This window comes from Bactrocera latifrons, unplaced genomic scaffold (assembly GCF_001853355.1).
Source record: "Bactrocera latifrons isolate USDA-ARS-PBARC rearing strain unplaced genomic scaffold, ASM185335v1 scaffold_170, whole genome shotgun sequence".
Taxonomy (NCBI): Eukaryota; Metazoa; Arthropoda; class Insecta; order Diptera; family Tephritidae; genus Bactrocera; species Bactrocera latifrons.
This window is the reverse complement of record NW_017535186.1, coordinates 326,683-345,165: the sequence shown is the minus strand read 5'-3', so window position 1 is coordinate 345,165 and position 18,483 is coordinate 326,683. Positions and strand designations below refer to the sequence as shown.

At 32.2% G+C, this 18,483-nt stretch overlaps 1 protein-coding gene across 8 annotated transcripts in view; it reads right to left on the bottom strand.

The window, feature by feature from the left end:
* Positions 1-18,483, bottom strand: part of LOC108966849 (heparan sulfate 2-O-sulfotransferase pipe) — a 32,048-nt gene that overhangs the window by 10,751 nt on the left and 2,814 nt on the right. For 4 of the 8 annotated variants that reach the window (XM_018929957.1, XM_018929956.1, XM_018929963.1 and 1 more), the window contains exons 2-3: positions 15,622-15,788; positions 15,169-15,227 (exon numbers count right to left, since the gene is read on the bottom strand). In XM_018929957.1, coding sequence (XP_018785502.1) covers positions 15,169-15,227; positions 15,622-15,788 — 226 coding nt within the window. Of the gene's footprint in view, positions 1-226; positions 775-2,536; positions 3,091-4,622; positions 4,888-5,350; positions 5,506-5,574; positions 6,132-9,162; positions 9,686-10,092; positions 10,248-10,611; positions 11,175-15,168; positions 15,228-15,621; positions 15,789-18,483 lie in introns of those variants that run through there. The other 4 variants (XM_018929959.1, XM_018929960.1, XM_018929961.1 and 1 more) reach the window with 4 other exon arrangements.

Sequence of the window (18,483 nt, the reverse complement as noted above, 5' to 3'; positions counted from 1 at the left end):
AGAAATTACATTGCATATACAATCAAAACTCGATAACACGAGCAGGCATTAATTCGCTTCAGAAAACCTATTAGCCGAATGTTTACTTGATGCACTTTCGAGTTTTAGGACTACTACTTTCATATGTGTAAATGTCACAAAATTTTGGACATTTCTTTATCTTTATCTATCATGATTAGTCCGAATTATTGAGTTTTGGTTGCATTTTTTGGTAACTTCCACTTACTTGCATATCTCTCTGTTGCCGCAAAAATGCATAGCAAGTCTACGCCAGTCTGCGTTGTACGGATTATGGGAGTCAAATATACATTCTTTACGCTTTTGTCTTATGCAATCGTTGATATTCGTATCGAAATATTCCTTATCTTCCATTTTATGTCCGTTTTGCACGTAGAACGCAAAAACAGCCGGATGACGTATATAATAGTAAGCGCTTACTACTTTGTCAATTGGATGGCGTACCAAATTTATATAAATCGGTTTATTATGACCAAATTCAGTAAAATTAATCCAATTTATATGTTCCACATAGGAGAGTGGTTCATTTTCGGCAATTATGTCTTCAACAATTTCGCGCTGCACATCAACGTCCGTKAGGATAGCAGCATTCTTTAGTGGTGCATTACGGTAAGGTTCAAAATCATTTATTCTCGAGAGCACATTCAAAAGATCGGACATTGATTGGGAACCGACCTTTTCTACGCGATTAAAGAAAAGCACTTCTAGCTCGGCATTTTTGGTATTATTTAGTTGTTTCGCGTTTAACGTGTAAAGCTTTATGAATATTTTTAGAAAGAATTGGAAACAGTGGGAGACTCAGTAAATCCTTGCATGTCTTTTATGTATATATTATGTACAAACATGTGTGGGTTAATGGGAAGGAGTGGTCAGAGGTGAGCTGAGATGAAATGGTACCGCTATTATGTAATGCACTTCTACTTATTGTTGGTGTTTTTATGTGGCGAGTTTGAATTAATTGAAATTTCTAATAACTAAATAAGTTCTTGTTAATAAAGTGCAGTACTCAAGTACCAAGATATTTTTGTTTAAATTTTTGTAACTAAGTTCATAATGTGTAGTTTTCAAAGCGTCAATTTCAATGAGTGTCTTAGTTAAACTAATGAACACCCTTCTCATATTATTTTCAAAACGATTAAAGAGAACCTTTTCAAGCCGCATTGACTACCGAGCGAATAGAGTCAMGTTTGTTGTTCCTACAAAAATGGTTTTATAATGCGGAGGAACCACAGACTCATCCAAATGTTACTACTGTCAATTTGATATAATGAAAACCACACATTCATATTTACTTACAATGCATAATGTATTTATTTTTATACTCTCGCAACAAAGTTGCTAAGAGAGTATTATAGTTTCGTTCACATAACGGTTGTTTATAAGTCCTAAAACTAAAAGAGTCAGATATAGGGTTATATATACCAACTGTCTCTTATACACATCTAGATGTGTATAAGAGACAGGGGCATGGCGACGCCCACTTATGGACCAAAAACCATATCTCAGGAAGTACTCAACCGATTTCAATGAAATTCGGTATATAATATTTTCTTAACACCGTGATGACATGTACCAAATATGGGTGAAATCGGTTCACAACCACGCCTGAAATCTCGATTATCACTTTATCATGCGAGAGTATAAAATGTTCGGTGACACCCGAACTTAGCCCTTCCTTACTTGTTTAAATTGAAAATGGGCGTGGCGTCGCTCACTTATGGACCAAAAACCATATCTCAGGAAGTACTCAACCGATTTCAATAAAATTCAGTATTTAATATTTTCCTAACACCCTGATGACATGTACGAAATATGGGTGAAATCGGTTCACAACCACGCCTTCTTCCAATATAACGCTATTTTGAATTCCATCTGATGCCTTCTCTGTAGAATATATACATTAGGAACCAATGATGATAGCGGGTTAAAACTTTACACAAATACGGTATTTGAGCTGAGGTATCCCTTGTGGAAAAATTGTCGTGATCGGACTATAACTTTTCAATGCAATTAAAATAAATTAAAATACAATTCAATACTCAAAGTACACAAATTGATCTAATCTAATTAATTTACAGCAAAATAAAAAAATATGTAAATGACGGATAATGAAATCTCGATTATCACTTTATCATGCGAGAGTATAAAATGTTCGGTGACACCCGAACTTAGCCCTTCCTTACTTGTTTAAATTGAAAATGGGCGTGGCGTCGCTCACTTATGGACCAAAAATTTCATCTTGAGGTTGCAACGAAATAGCCATTTATACACATGCAAGTAATACTTACGAAAAACCATTCGAAATTTACTCCACTATATTTCGGAATTTACGATATCACTAATCCTATTATAAAACATATATACTTACACTAATACTTGGTTATATAATTACTATTAACACAAAGATACCTAAATACATGCATCAGATAAGGTATAAAGTCGTTACCAAAAATATATTTTAACATAAATCAATAATCTATATCTATGCAGCCATATACTGTACAGAAAAAATACGTACTTGCAAACAGGATTATTTCCACAGAAATGCAACGAAAACCGGCGCCAATCACCGTTAAACTCAWTATGCGGATCAAATATGCAATCGGGTATTTTTCCGGCTCGTACACAATCGTTGAATGATGTATCGAAATATTCGAAACTTTGCGTCTTTTTTTTTGGATTTCTCAACAATCCATTGTTATAGATAAAGGGATGTCTCATATAGTAATAAGCACTCTTGACCTTTTCAATTGGATGTCGAACCAAATTAATGTAAATCGGTTTCGGCATATCAAGTTGAGTGAAATTTATAAAATTCCTATGCATTGTATATGCACTGGGCACGCCGTAATCGAAAATTTCATTGGCCAATTCTCTTTGCTCTTCAATTGTATCAAGCGTATTGCCAATGGTGCGCACTCTGATATTATATACAAAATGATTAACCCTTGATAACGCCCGCAACAGTGTGCTCATCGACTGGCTGCCCACTTTTTCCAAGCGATTAAAAAACAAAATGTCGATTTCCGCTTTTTCGGTATTATTTAGCATCCTTGGGGTTAAAGCATGGAGCTTGTTGTATTGAGAAATGTAAATTTTTTTCATGAAAAATTTTTTCAACGAAATTTTACAAATTATTGCCATGGACGTGTGAATGAAAGGAATCTACATGTTAATGAATCGCCAATTTTCCGAATTTGAGTTGATGACATACTATACGAACCGAAATACACAACAACTTTTTCACTCTCATTTTAAGAGAACTTGAAGTGTAAGAAAGTATTGTTATAATGTAAATAAAGCATTTGTTTTGTTATTGAAGAAAATATTTGGTTTAGTATGGAAATTCTTACAGTCTTTATCTACATGCAGCTCAACAAAAAATATAATGATGAATATTTTAACTTGTTTTGAAAAATAAAATTACACTTAGCAAAATATTTTTTAATTTCATATTTGAGTATTTTTCAAAACGTTTTATATAACTCTAAAGGCGAAAGATGTCATATAAATTCAAGGCACAGATGAAACATGAAGAGTAACAGAGCCGTATTATTAACAAAATAAGGGAGCAAAAAAAATCACTGTTTTCAAATTTAAATTTTAAGGAAATTTAYTTTAAATTATAAACATCTCTATTCTTGCGAATACATACTTGTACCAATAGGGTTTATTTATTTTTTAGGGGTTTGTACTTACGCATAACTCTTACAATAACTTCGCAAAATGCATTTCAAAGCGAAGTATCAGAAATGTATTTTGTTGTGCTCTGTTATTATAGAGAAAAGAACATACGTAAATCTAATCTTCATTTAAGATAACAGGTATAAATGTACAATGGTTCATATGTATGTAATAGTGGTTTATGCTCACTGTCCGAATGACCCACAATATCGCTTAACGATWCACTTATACGAGGTACTTTCATTTTCATTACCTCCACGTTTAATGAATTCATTATAAAACAATCACAATTTAATAACCAAGTTAAAAAATGCTTTTGCATATACATATGTGTATGTACATGTAATATGCTTGCAATTCCAATAAATCGGTAACGATTATCGATTTAACAACTATTATACCATGTAGCACTGATTATTAACCATTGTTGTTACGAAATGACTAAAGGCAATTAACTTCAGTCGAATAAGCAATGATAAGTGTGGATCAGACACACATGTATGTATAAGTGAAGGAGTTTTTATTATTAAGTTATAACTTTGTCATATTTTTAGGAATGTTTTTACTTTTCATAGCTTTTTATAGTAATTAAAAACACAGAAACTATTACAAAATTCATAAAAAATTGAGAAATGCGGTGCATGGAGTACATTTTTGTACGAAAAAGATCGAATRCAATTCAAAATGTTAATTATGGTATGTGGGCATATGCAACTCTAGCAAAATTACTATTATGACTACTAGTGAGTACAAGTGGGTTACGGCTTAGCTGCAATAGATTCAGAAACAATATGTATATATAGTTATTGATTTACATTGTTTTCAGTGTATTGCTTGCATTACGACAGTTTTTATTAAAATATTGACTTGAAAACATCGAAAGTCCAAGCCAACCAAATACTTCTGACTCTTTCACCTATTAACTTCAGGCAAACCGTGACTGTTTTAGACAAATGAACAATAAATCACTGCTAATTCACTTCAATATATTTGTTAGTGTTTAATAATTGTATGAATACATATTCTTCAGTGCATAATACTGCCTGTACAACCGTTGTTTACAAAAATTATAAAACTCATATTCTCTAGTAAAATTCTTTCTAATCAGTTCCTTTATGTGCGCACTTATAGACGGTTTCCAAGGATTTCCATTCATTGCCGTCGACATCATTCCATTTTCAACATCTATGAAAAATATTCAGTAATTAGAGAATGCTATATTTGTGAGTCCAAGTTTTTCTGCTTAAAAGTTRTATTGTATGAAGATACATCAGGGATGCATAATGTTTCTTTAAGCGATCTCAATTATATCTTTTTTTTTGCAAAAGTGGTCGTATTTTCGGATTTTATAATTCTCTCTAAAGGAAGATAATTTTCTTTACAGCATTGAAGATCCATGCAAARCAAATTTAATATTTAAAATAATTGTTTGAACTTAATGTATTATAAATAATTGTTTTTAAGAGTTGCAAAGAGCTTATAGAGCAGCCAACTACAATTATCTTCTTCAATTATATATAGTATAATATATATGAACACTAGGAGTCCTTTAAACTCAATTTTTTAAATAATTTTCTCATTGTTTCTAACTTGCTTAAATCATTTTTAAGTCCTGTGAATAAAATAAGCTATTTTGCATTCAATTTACCATAGTACAGTTGCGTTGCCCCTCGGAAAAATCGCGGTATATAATGCTCGAGTACTTCTAACGTAACATTCAAATCCTCCCACGAACCAACCACRGCATACTCATTCTCTACATGCTGCATAGCAAATTGTAAGGCCCCGTTTGAATTGAAAGGTCTGGAATTATTTTAAMTGTGTAGATTCAAAAATGGCAACCATACTAACGGTTTCTGAAAACGAACATACTCGCAACTTGGATCATGCCCACAAAAAAATAATGTTTGTCGCTTGTGATCCACAACGGAACTTTGAAATTTGGAGTCTACCTCATAGCGACACTCGAGATCACCACTCACAACACAGTCTTCGAAGCCCTTCTTATACCATTGCGGTTTGCGGAATTTCTTAGTTAATTTATACATTTGCACAGCAGTCCAAGGTGCTCGCTTATAATAGAACCAACTGATAACACGCTCCACCGGATCACGTATCATGTTGATATAAATCGGTTTTGGCAGTTCGAAGTGTGTGAAATCAATATAATTCACATGCATTGAATATGCATAGGGTTCGCCAAAACCGAGAAGCTCATTGGCCAGCTCCTCCTGTTCATCCTCATCGAGACGTTGTCGGACAGGCTCCGAAAAGGGCGCACGACTTACACCGAAGCCATTGTGCACACTCAACCGACGAATAAGTTCAATCAGCTGTTCACTGCCAACTTTCGGTACACGATTRAACAAGAGTAAGTTTGTCTCAGCAAATTGTGTGTTATTCACATCCTTTGGCGTTAGCGAATGTAACTGCGCCGGGTTTTTAGCAAAAGTGAAGATAAAATAATCAGGATTGTTATCCTTTTTAAAATATTTGCCTAATTAAAGCTTTTATGGGTTTCTCTAAAGCTCAGAAGCATTCATATACATGCATAGGCGGAAGTGGGAAAAATGAGCGAAGTTGAGTTCGGAAAATTAATAGAATGCCAAAAGCTTTGTGAATATTTTCTTTATAAAATCTCTTATATAATATTTATAGTGCATACAAACAAAAATACTAGGGATATATACGTATACATATGTATGTATTAGTAATAAAACTGAATTCTGTCTCTTATACACATCTTCATCATCGTATATCTCATCATCATCACTGTGCTGCGGTAATAGCACATAGTCGTCATTGTCTATTCTTCCAAAATTACTGATCGCACTATATTGCAAATATAGACGCTGTTTGCAAAACTCGTAAAACTCAATTTCATTGGTTAAGTTCTTGCTAAGGATCTCGCGCGTTTCCTGACTCGCTGACCGTTTCACCGGATTTCTATTAACTTTCGACAATTGCTCTTTACCCACTGAAATATTGAGAGATTTGCATTGAAGATTGAATAAGTAAACAATTTTAAAAATTCCTCTTACTATAGTAAACAACTTTCGCATGTTTGAAAAATTTCGGTATATACTGCTCTAATACGGATAGGGTGATGTTTGTATCCTCCCACGTTCCAACCACTGCATAGTCTTGTTCTACTGTACGCTTGGCTTTCTGCATTGCCGCAACAGAGTTGAAGGGCCTTTAACCGTGTAGAAGAACAATAGTCGATTTTGAATTAATGTTTCCCTCTTACACTTAAACAGATAACATAACTGCAAATAAACATGCTTGTATGTACATTAGGGCGGGAGGCAAAAAAAAATAAAAATTTTACTAAGCCTCAAAAGCTTACAATGTGGAGTTTCCTAACCACATAATCACTAAAACCGCAAAATTTAATCACATCTTTGGCTTTAAAGGCATTCGCTTTCAACAGCAATTGACAAACACTAGGAAACTGCACAAAGAAAATTGAAAGAAATTCAAAGTACAAGTACTAAATATACTCAATTATAAGTACGTATAGAAAAATTACAAATATATGGGAAAGTATTACCATAAGTAATACGTGAAATTTCCTTAATGATCGTTGGTTATATAATTATATTTATAAACCCGTTAATACTTTCTGTTTCTAATTTCAAATCAAACTTATTTAATAAATTATTCGTTAATCGAGAAAAATTACTGAACAGACAAACTATTAGTTCGCCAAATTTTAATTAGAAAAATCAACAAATAACATAACATCATTAATAAATTACATTATTTTAAAATATTATGATTTTCGTTTTAATTTTTCAAATTCGGGATTAAAGGAAGAGCTATTCTCAAAACAGGTTTCTGCATTTTCATCTCATTCAGGGAAATTATTGGTAAATCAGTGGAGAATTGTGTTCTCTAAGAACAAAAGTTTATTACAATCGACCAACCCTAATGCACATATGAGCGTTTGATTGCAATATGATTGTGAACGTGCAAAATCTTCTTTGCAAATAAAGCCTTTTGTGTTTTGTACTATAAACTACTTACATGCACAGTTTTTTATTTTGCCCGCAAAAGAATAGTGTTTGCCGACGATGGTCACCGGATGGATTTATTATCTCATCCTGATTGAACTGACAGTATAAATTTTTTGTTTTCACGCAAGTATCCAAATCCATATTCATAAATTCGTCTGAAGGTCTTGGTGGAGCTTTATCACCCAACTTATCCTTCATGTCTTTGTAATACCACTCGGCACGAATATAATAATGCCAACTTATAACACGCTCGATGGGATGTCGAACCAAGTTAATATAGATCGGTTTTGGTAAGTGGAAACGGGTGAAATTTATATAAGCTAAATGTTGACTGTAAGCATGCGGTTTCGGCATGGTCAATACCTCCATCATCAATTCACGCTGGCGATGTGGTCCAATTAGAACAGTTTCGAAGCGTTTACCCGAATCGCGTGATGTGGTGAAACCGTTAAGTTTGCCTAAGCGTGTCATCAATTGCATTAACGACTGACTACCCACTTTAGCGACTCGATTGAAAAGTATCAAATCTACGTCCGCATTCTTGGTATTATTCAAGTCGTTAGTGCTTATGCCGTTATCCGCAGTTTCTTCATCATCCTCACCATCGGCATCGCCTTTTGCGTTTGCCGACTCACGAGTGTATTCGGAATCAGCATTATCGTGATTATGGGAATCCTCAAATTTACTAGTATGTTGCTCATGTGGACGCACTTTACGTAATTTTGAGTAAGGATGACCTTCCTTGTGTATCTTGCCGCCATGGTGCGCAGCATGGTGTCGTTCATGTCCTTCATCAATATTATTATTATTCAGATTGTGAATATTATTATTATCATGATGTCGCCTGCGTACATTTCGCGGATTGCGCTGTCGGGAGATTGAGTTGTGGCAATAACATTCAGGAAGAATTTTTTTTTTTTTATCGTAAAAAGACCGACTTGAACCTCAACCATTAATAGGCTTACAAACGATTATGGACAAAAATAAAGACGTAAAGCAGCTGGTATAATGATAGAAAGCTCTTGGAAACAGGGTGTCCACTACATGAAAATCAACGACTTGTAAGAAGATTAGTAGCACAAATGTATAAAAGATGAACATAACCGTTAACAACGTTTAGGTCAAATGTGGCAGCACATCATGTAAAACTAACCCAGAAGATTTCGATTGTAACTAGCGAATACTTTTTAAAACACAAGAGTCTCTTCAACAGTACTACTATTCTTTCCAACAGAGCATTGAAACTCATAATTCATGTTCCAAAAAGGACAATTCTTTATTACGGAAAAAATCTTATGTAACACTAATGAGTAAATATAAGATCTTCTTAACAAGTTTTTAATTTTTTTCAACACATTAGCAATTATCACATGTCAAATAATTTACGAATTTACTAATGTACTGGTTATACACAATTTTATTAACGTATAATAACTCATTTAGTATGCATATATTTTGAAATTCAAATAAAAGTTATAAGTGGAGTATATATATAGTATATGTATTCAGCTTTGATAATAGCATGATTTCGCAGTAGGAAAATCTCTGATCAATTACCATTTATTCAGTAAATTGAGATGATAAAATATTAGCAAATTAAAAAAGTAAACACTAAGTGAAAAAAGGAAGTAAAAAATTACAAATTATGCTACATGATAATAAGTTATACATCAAGCTCACAAAGCATATGTCATATTAAATTAAAATAAATACTCTTCCTTTCGATATGACAGCCTTGCAACAAAATAGCTCTGAACGCAAGCTTCTTATGATAGTAACAAAGCGAATTCAAATTTCTTGACGTAACGACTTTATAGCAATGTATTGTTTATAAAGACGTTGCTTACAGAAATTGTAAAACTCAATTTCATTCGTTAAATTCTTGTGCAATATTTCGCGCACTTCCTTTGAAACACCCGGTTTGATTGAATTCCTATTAACTTGATGTAGACGATTTTTAGCCTCTGAAATTTTATATGATATGATAAGTAAAATAAGCATTTTGAACAAATATGAGTATAAAAATTGCTTAATATTTAGGTTTTCCATAAAAAAAACTGAACCTTATATGGAAATCAAACAAAAGAGGTTCAGAGAAGCACCGAAGTTAAATTTTCCAGAAACATCTAAGCTTAATGAAGTACGTGGTCTAAAATTTTTAAAATATTATTTGGTATGTCTGATATAAAAGCTTATATCCAAATAAAAAATAAATCATTATAGGAAGCACATGTAGCTTATCAATTCAGCTTCATATCAGCTTATTTCAATTTCTCTTAGGCCCTGCTTTTAAGGGGACATTGAAATGTGTACATGTAGTATGAAAACAAAAAACGGTATATATAAATGTAAAATAAGAAAAATGTATTACGGTAATATGTCTCCGTTGCTCCTGAAAAGAACCTCGGTATGTAATGTTCCAGCACTGTCAGCGTAATATTAGTCTCTTCCCAAGTACCAACCACTGAATAATAATTTTCAACATTTCTTTTAGCCCGCTGCATTGCCTGGTATGAATTGAACGGCCTATGTGTAAAAAAATATTAAATAAAAACGTAATGTTCTTGCTGACTAATCCTTTTTCTCAAGTTTATTTCCTTCATCTATTCGTTAAAAGTAAATTTTAATATATATTCGATTAGCGACTCAAAAACTGAAATCCAATTACTCCAATTTAATTTTTAGTATTATAGAATGAAGCAGAGGGTACTCATGCTCATGAAAGAAAACAGCGTTCKACATAAAAAAAATTGTCGTATGGATTCTATATAGGCAAGCGAATAAATAAATTCACAAATTATGTGTGAATTCCTTTTCCACAATAATCGGGTATTCCCATTTTCAAATATCACTTGACTTGAAAAAAATTACCTACAAAAGTTTTACTCACATGCACAATTCTTTATTTTGACCACAGAAAAACAGCATTTGTCGACGATGATCACCCAGACTATGCTTTTCGCCTTGTGTAAATCTACACTCCTCATGGTGTTGTAGTACACAAGTTTCAAAAGATTTCTTCAACCATTTTATKGTGGGAACTTTATATTGCCCGGGGAAATTCCGCACACGTTCCGCAATGTACCAAGGAGCACGCACATAATAAAACCAACTAATTAAACGTTCGACCGGATGACGTACCAGATTTATATAAATGGGCCAAGGTAAATCTAGTTTCCCGAAATCAATGAATGCCACATGTTTTGTATATGTTGTTGCTTCCCCTTTCTCCATAATCTCATCTGCTAAATTATTTTCGAATGTTTTTGTCAGCAATATGGTCTCCATTGGAGAGGGCTTATCACGGCGTGCCTCGAATTCATGGCGTTTTGAGAGTAAATTTAAAAGAGCCATCAACGTTTGGCTACCCACTTTGGGAACACGATTAAATAGGACGATCTCTAYTTGAGCTTTTGATGTCTGGTTGACACTTTCAGGTGTCAAATACGGCAACTGTCAATGGATCGAAGTGGAAACAAGCGCAGAGCAAGGCTTAGATTATCATGTATTTTACTTTTATATATTTACATATGTGTGTACATATTTATTGATACAGCTTTTATTAATTTAAGTTTATACCAAGTTATGAAAACGATGAGGCCAACCCGGAAATTGTTAACGTGATGATTGCGAAAACATTTAAAATTTTTCCGATAATTATAAACACGAATAACTTTGCTGATATAGGGTTTCTTACTGGTCGCATACGAATTTTGATTCGACTTCTGATAAGTATTTGTTTTGATAGTAAAATATGTTAATTAATAACTGATACGTACAACTTATTTGTATTTGAGAAATATCGAAAAATCAAATATGAATAGGAAATATATATTCAAACGTACAAGTATATATAACTATAAAGTACATATATATAATGTACACAGAAGATATATTGAATGAATTATAAAACCAAAAAAAAGCTCAAAGCGTTGTTTAAAATAATACCAGTATTTAAACTAGCTTCGTTCATAGTCGTTAATTAGTGGTATATTTTCATTTTATAAAATTAACGAACTATCGAGTTGCCTTGTAGCAAAATACTAATCAAAATGAAGAAACAAATGATAATATTCTCATAAATTGTAATTCACGGATCAGTTAAAGCTTTATGAAAAGTTCTTCACTATTTTTAAAGTCACCGAATTAAAAAACTCTAATGAAATCTTAATTTTTATAACACCAGAGCGGGTCGATTTTTTTACTAAAAAAAGCGCTTGCGTAAAACGTTCCACGTATCCTTCTGAACATCTTGCCTAAGAGACTATGTATCTAAAGTGGGTGCCGTGTCAGCGATTTTTAAGGCGAAGTTTAAAAAGTCTGAATAATCGATTGTATGGAAGATATGCCGATTCTGACAAATGAAATGAATATTAATATGCACCTACGTACAAAATTTCATTGAGATATCTCAAAAGGTTAAGTTGTTTAAATTATTCATAGAACATTTCCCAATTACGATTTTTTTTTATTTTTTGGCTAACTATAAATCGAGACGCTCTAATATACAAATCTGCAATCCACAAAATAGCTCACAAACGGATTAGAAATAAAGCACCAAATAAAATTTTGTTCTTTAGAAAAAATAATTATACCCAAGCAAATACTTCTCAAATCAGTAGAATTGGATCAAACAGATAAAAAAAAGATGGCGTAATAGATCACAACCACTCTTCGCTTAGAACAAGACTTCTTTTACGYAGCAGTTTTTAAAGGCAAAACATATTTCTCTAACTTTGATATATTTAATAACGAATCTATCTAAAACCCTAGGTAAACTCGTAGCATTTAACCGCTAATTGTTCACAAGAATGCATACACGCTGCTAAAACTATTAAACAATTATACCTGTGTATGTCCGTATATACGTACATGAATATGGGCCAATAAAAAAAGTAACTTTTTGAAAGACTTGAAGTAATAAAATAATTACTAATTAAATACACTTTATTGATTTCAATTGTCATCAACTAAGCTAGGATGCTTGCTCGAATTACAACATATTTTTTCAAACTGGGCCGTTTTAAATAACAAAATATCATTGACATCGATAAGTTTTTGGTTTTTTATTTGCAATGCAATACTCAGTGCATACACACATAAATATATACATATGTATGTACATATATGCAAGAGTATGTATGGAAATGTTGGCAAGCGCAAACTAAAAATAATACAAACAGTTTCTCATTCAACCGGAAAAGTTGGCGAGAGCAGCAAGTTGCAGTCAGCTGAGCCAAAGCAAGAAGCCACTTTTGGAGACAAAGACATGCGATATTCAAGATGCCACAGAACCACCGTTGTGGTGAGCAAGTACACTACACTAAGTGTATGTGTGCGTATCTTATGAAAGCCTACTGAGAGCTTACATATGTCGAACCACTTTATTGGACGATCTTGAAAATTCAGGTATTCTATACGCCGTGGCAAGGTCAGGGTAACGTACTACTTCGAATGGTGTCTTCCACACTGATGGCAATAGTTATTACGTTTGCAGAAAAATAAATTAGCACTTGGACTATAAATAATTAGTGAAACTTTAAACATTTATAAAGGCATGTATTTATTACAATAAAACATTGCGCAATAAACGCCTTTAAAATGTTGTAAACGAATATGATTTAAGTCGTCGAAGTAAACCTTTAATAAATATTATTCTTTTAAAAAGCTGAAAGCACATATTAATAACAATATTTTGCTCCTTTTTGGTTTAAGTTATACACCAACACTTATCGTTGTGAATATACTTATTATAAAGTCAGTAAAATTGTGAGAAGAGGGTGAAAGTAAAGGAGCATGTCGTTTTAATGATGTAAATTTAATTATCAGTCACCAAGACTTGTAAAAATTGATTACGCCATTTTCAAATTGAAGCATTGTCAATTTTATCTTAAATAATTCGCCTTAATGGAAATGAATTGAATATTTATAGGAAAAAGGCAAAATTCTTTTATCTTCATATTTATGTCCATATTAAAAGAAATCCACTAATAATTCAGAACAGTTAGTAAAAAATCTTATTTTACAGTCCCGTGCAAAAAACTTTCACAATTATTCATATATATGCAATGCATATGAACTATATGTATTCATAGTTATATATCTTTTATGCAAGTGTTTAATACATTATAAAAATTCAAAAAAAAAAATCCAACCGGAATATGTTTTTTCCCAGACAAAAACTAAAAAAAAATAATAATAATGGTTTAACGATACCGTTAAATATTTTTGAATGATAAAATTAAAGCAGATCTTAAAACTAAATAACACTCTTTTCTTGTATTGTATGAAAAGTTTTGCCACATTTTCATACCAGAAACTGACAATTCACTTAAACTCACACGACAAATTTCTGCAATACACTTCGTCGCACTAATTCGCACAAGACTATGGGTATAATTATGTAAAAATTGAGTGCAAATACTTTTCAGTTTCGATTGAAATTATTTTTGCCTTGAAATTTTTCAAATACTATTATATAAYATAGTTTAAACCGCCTACCTGAATTATCCCCAAATTTTAATTTTCCTTTAAATTTTTCAAATAATTCATAGACCCTGACACAAAGTTGAAAGGTTAGTGAGCGGCCAGAGACATGCAAAAGCATAGTCCAAATAGAGTAGAGAGAATAGAAAGAACAGTATTTATAAATAGTAGGTATGTATGGTATGCTAAAAGCCAAAGGAGTAGATGGTTTAGAACTAAAAAGGCGAATTTTCGTGCATTGAGATGTGAACATCTAACGGTTTCAAATGTGTGTATGTGTTTATGTGTAAAATATTCGATGTATTCATGTATATGTCTTTAATGTGTAAATTTGGCGTTTATCTGCTTTGGTATGTGTGAAAATATAGTATGTAAAAGTGTTTGTACGAGAATGTATGTTTGAGTATGTGTGTGCTCTTTTAGAAGGCCCCTTAAATATTCAAGGCAAAACCGGAACATGTGAACGACGATTATTTGTACACAATAATTTCATGGGATCAATTACTAAATATATTATTTTATGAAATATTATTGAACAGAAACTTTTATAAAACATATTAAAAATAACATATATTAACAATTGTAAAAAAATGTTGTTCGATACTTTTTTGAATATTCACTTCTTTTGAGGCACACATTTTTCTTGAAATAATCTCAGGAGAAGATATACGATACTCCTCACACACACACCGAACAATGCATATGAAAACATGAAGATATGCATTTCAAGACGAAGTAATGTCCCGTGCCACTAACGCGAGGCGAGCAAGCACTTCAAAGTAACCGATGCGGTATGGTATGAACGATATAAGATCTATTATAAGTATGTATATGCATACAGTTGGACCAAAACAATATATGTCCAGTACCATAACACCATGAAATGAATAACGGCGAATTTATGTAATGGCTTCGATGATTAAGCAATATATTTATCTCTTTCTTTTAACGCTAAACATACCTGGCCAGTGCTCTTGAGATATTGGTAGGTGCCATGAAGTGTGTTGATATTATCACGTCCTGAAATCGAAAAAATAAATACTGATTGAGTTACAATTATACGCAATGTACATAACTAGAAATATTATATTTCTTAATACTTCGCACACTCTTTGTATGGGGCGTATACGTAACATTGATTTTTTTTTTCATTGATTATGCAGCGTAAATGTGTATAATTAAAATAATTTAACTTGTATTCTTTATTACTATTATCAAAAATGTTTCTGAAAGGCGTGGGATAGTATTATATTTACTTCTCATATGTCAAAATATTAGTACAAATAAAAATGAAAGAGCTTTCGTTGGTTATAATTCTTTTTTTTTTTTTTTTTTATTACTCACTTGATGACCTGTCTCTTATACAGAGCTTTCGTTGGTTATAATTCTTTTTTTTTTTTTTTTTATTACTCACTTGATGACTCCCTAGGACTAATTTGATTGCCAGTTAAGCCGAGCGCTGAGAATTCCGATGGTTGCAGTTTGATTTCCATCTCTTTGAGGCGACTATTTAATTTGTTTGTATGCATGAAAAGGAAAAATGTACATGATATTGCCAAGATGGCAATGAGTTCAACGGATCTACAAGAAATAGAAGTCACAAATATGTTATTTGCATTATAAATGGGAATTGAAATACATAAAAAAGTTATTAAAATATAGTTTTATAAGGAACTTTAAATTGTTGAATAAATTTGTATGCTACCCTAACCTATAATTGATAAAAATATAATAATTTTATAACAAAAAGTCATCCTAAGCAATTGACATGTTTATAAATAAACAGAAATAAGTTTACCGGTAGCATCTCCTTGATATAGGATATCTTTCTTCAGTAAAAAAAATGTAATAATGTTAAATCTGAGCACTGACCACATTTCTGTGCGATATTTTTGAGAATTACCAGAAATAATAATTTTATATAATATMTTCATTTAAAAGTATTATATAATATACATACGTGCATATAACCATTTCTTTTTAAACAAATTAAAATTAAAAAAACAAAAACTTGCACATTGAAGAACTAATGCTTCAGCTATTTTTGCTACAGAAGTGGGAGAGATCGCAAATTTGCTTTAATATTTCTACAGTCTTGTTGTAAATGTAAAATGGCGCAAATATGTATAATAATTCACTCTGGTGCTGCTAATGAACTAAACAAAAAAAAAGAACAGTAGTCGTGTTTGTTAGCAAGCATATTTTTTAATTTTTTTCTTTCATATTAGGTCTTTGAACTCAAACGTACGCACCCGCAGGCAGGTGATATGGCGGTTAGCAGAATGAAAGCACGCAAAAACAAAGATCAATCAATGTTTGTTTGTCTTCTATACATTGCAGATCAACCGTACAAGAGTTCAAGCACCTATGCCTCTTCACGAATAGTTGTTCAATAAATTATTTAAGTGGCCAAGCCATGGGTCGCCTAAGCAGCCGAACCAACGATGAATCGTCAAAACTAATTTGAATAATGAAGGTAAGGGTCGACTTGAATACCGGTTTGATGCATAATAATTGTAAGAAATTCCACCGGCGAAAAAAGGGTCTGTCTGTGAGTTCAATGAACGCCCTGACTTCGAACGAATGCTGGACGCTTAAATGAACTTGCCAATATGTGCACCAACCCGATTATACAATATTTTACGCTAATACCCAAATTTGCGTTCGTCTTATTAATTTAAATTTTTTTTTTCGGTGATAAATACTTGTTATCATATAGGAAGATTTATTTAAGAATAATGATGGTATGCTACTGTAGTATAAGCTAGGAAAAAATCTCACTAAGCTTTAAATATTTCCACGCCAATTAAAAATGTATATTTTCTTAGCGAGGTAATTTGGCAAAGGATTGTGCTTTTACTTCCAAATTTTTTTAATTTTAAATTTTCTAGAGATTTAAAAATACATAAATTACATAGTTTTAAACTAAGTTATAATATTTAACCTATTATATCCATTCAAAGTATAGGACATTGGTAATATAAGGCACATGAAAGCCTTTTTCGATACGCCAAAACTTGAAGATCGGTAATTAAATACAAAGCTTGCGTATATCAAATAGACTGGCATAATAAGATCAGCAACAGAAAGGGGCTATACCACTTTGCTGAGGTGACATTCTTTACAGCTCAATTTTTTGTTGCTTTCCGTTAAATCGAGAGCAGAGCTCAAACATAGCGATCTCAACAAAAAAGTTGAAAATCAACAAAACTGAATTAAATGAATATACACTTAATTTACCTCCTATTAACATCAAATAAAAATCATTAAACGAACGTTACATCACTAAATTAAGCTATTCATATTCAGCAAAATTCAAATATCGCCATTATCTGCCAAATAAGTATGTAAGTGAAATGAGACTAATTTTGACCTATATCTATATTTAACTAAAATACACTTATTAGGTTGTCAAGTGTGGGTGTCAAAAACGTAAGTGAAATTTCTAACTTTTTTTTTTTTGATAGATGACACCCCAAACTTGTGAAAGTTTACAATGCTCTTTTAAGTGATATAAATTAGCAAGATTSAAGTTGAAAAAATATAGTAAGAAATAAATGGAAACAGGCGGCAATACGCAGGAGAAAATTCGCAAAAAGCCGTGACGARAGCACATAATGCTAATCAATTTGACGGTAGCGCACAACAAGCAATCTTTAACGGCATGCTTATATAGGTATATATTATATATTATATGAGCAAAGCCATTAGCATTTTGCAAACGCCGCTATAAGTATCAAGATTGATATTTTTTTCTTCTTTTATGTAAGTAAATTATTTACAGTCTGAACATTTTACGTCTGCGCCGCCGGATTTTATCTCAAAATTATTAAAATTAAACAAAAGCGCATCAGAAATGTAATGAAAACAATGAAGTGAAATGTTACAAAATTCATTATTGGCAGTCAACTTGCAGTTGAAAATGAACTTAGAAAGCGTCGATAAGATTGACATTACGGATAGGCAGAAGCYTCTTGTTTATTTTTATGCTTTTTAGAAAGAGAGTAAAAACTATACTCGTCTTTACGCACATAAGGCACTTTAGCCTAAATAATCATGCATTAGCTGCATTAGTGCATAGCTTAATATTTGTTAATGTGTTAACCGAAAATAGTGTTTCATGTTCCACCTTCCAACTACMATTACTGATCCAGACTTAATTGGTAAAAGACTACATACATTCACTCTTTGTACTCGGCGAAAAATAAGTGATAGAATAATACATCCGTATTGCATGAAATATTATATTATGCTACCAAGTACTAAATATAACAAT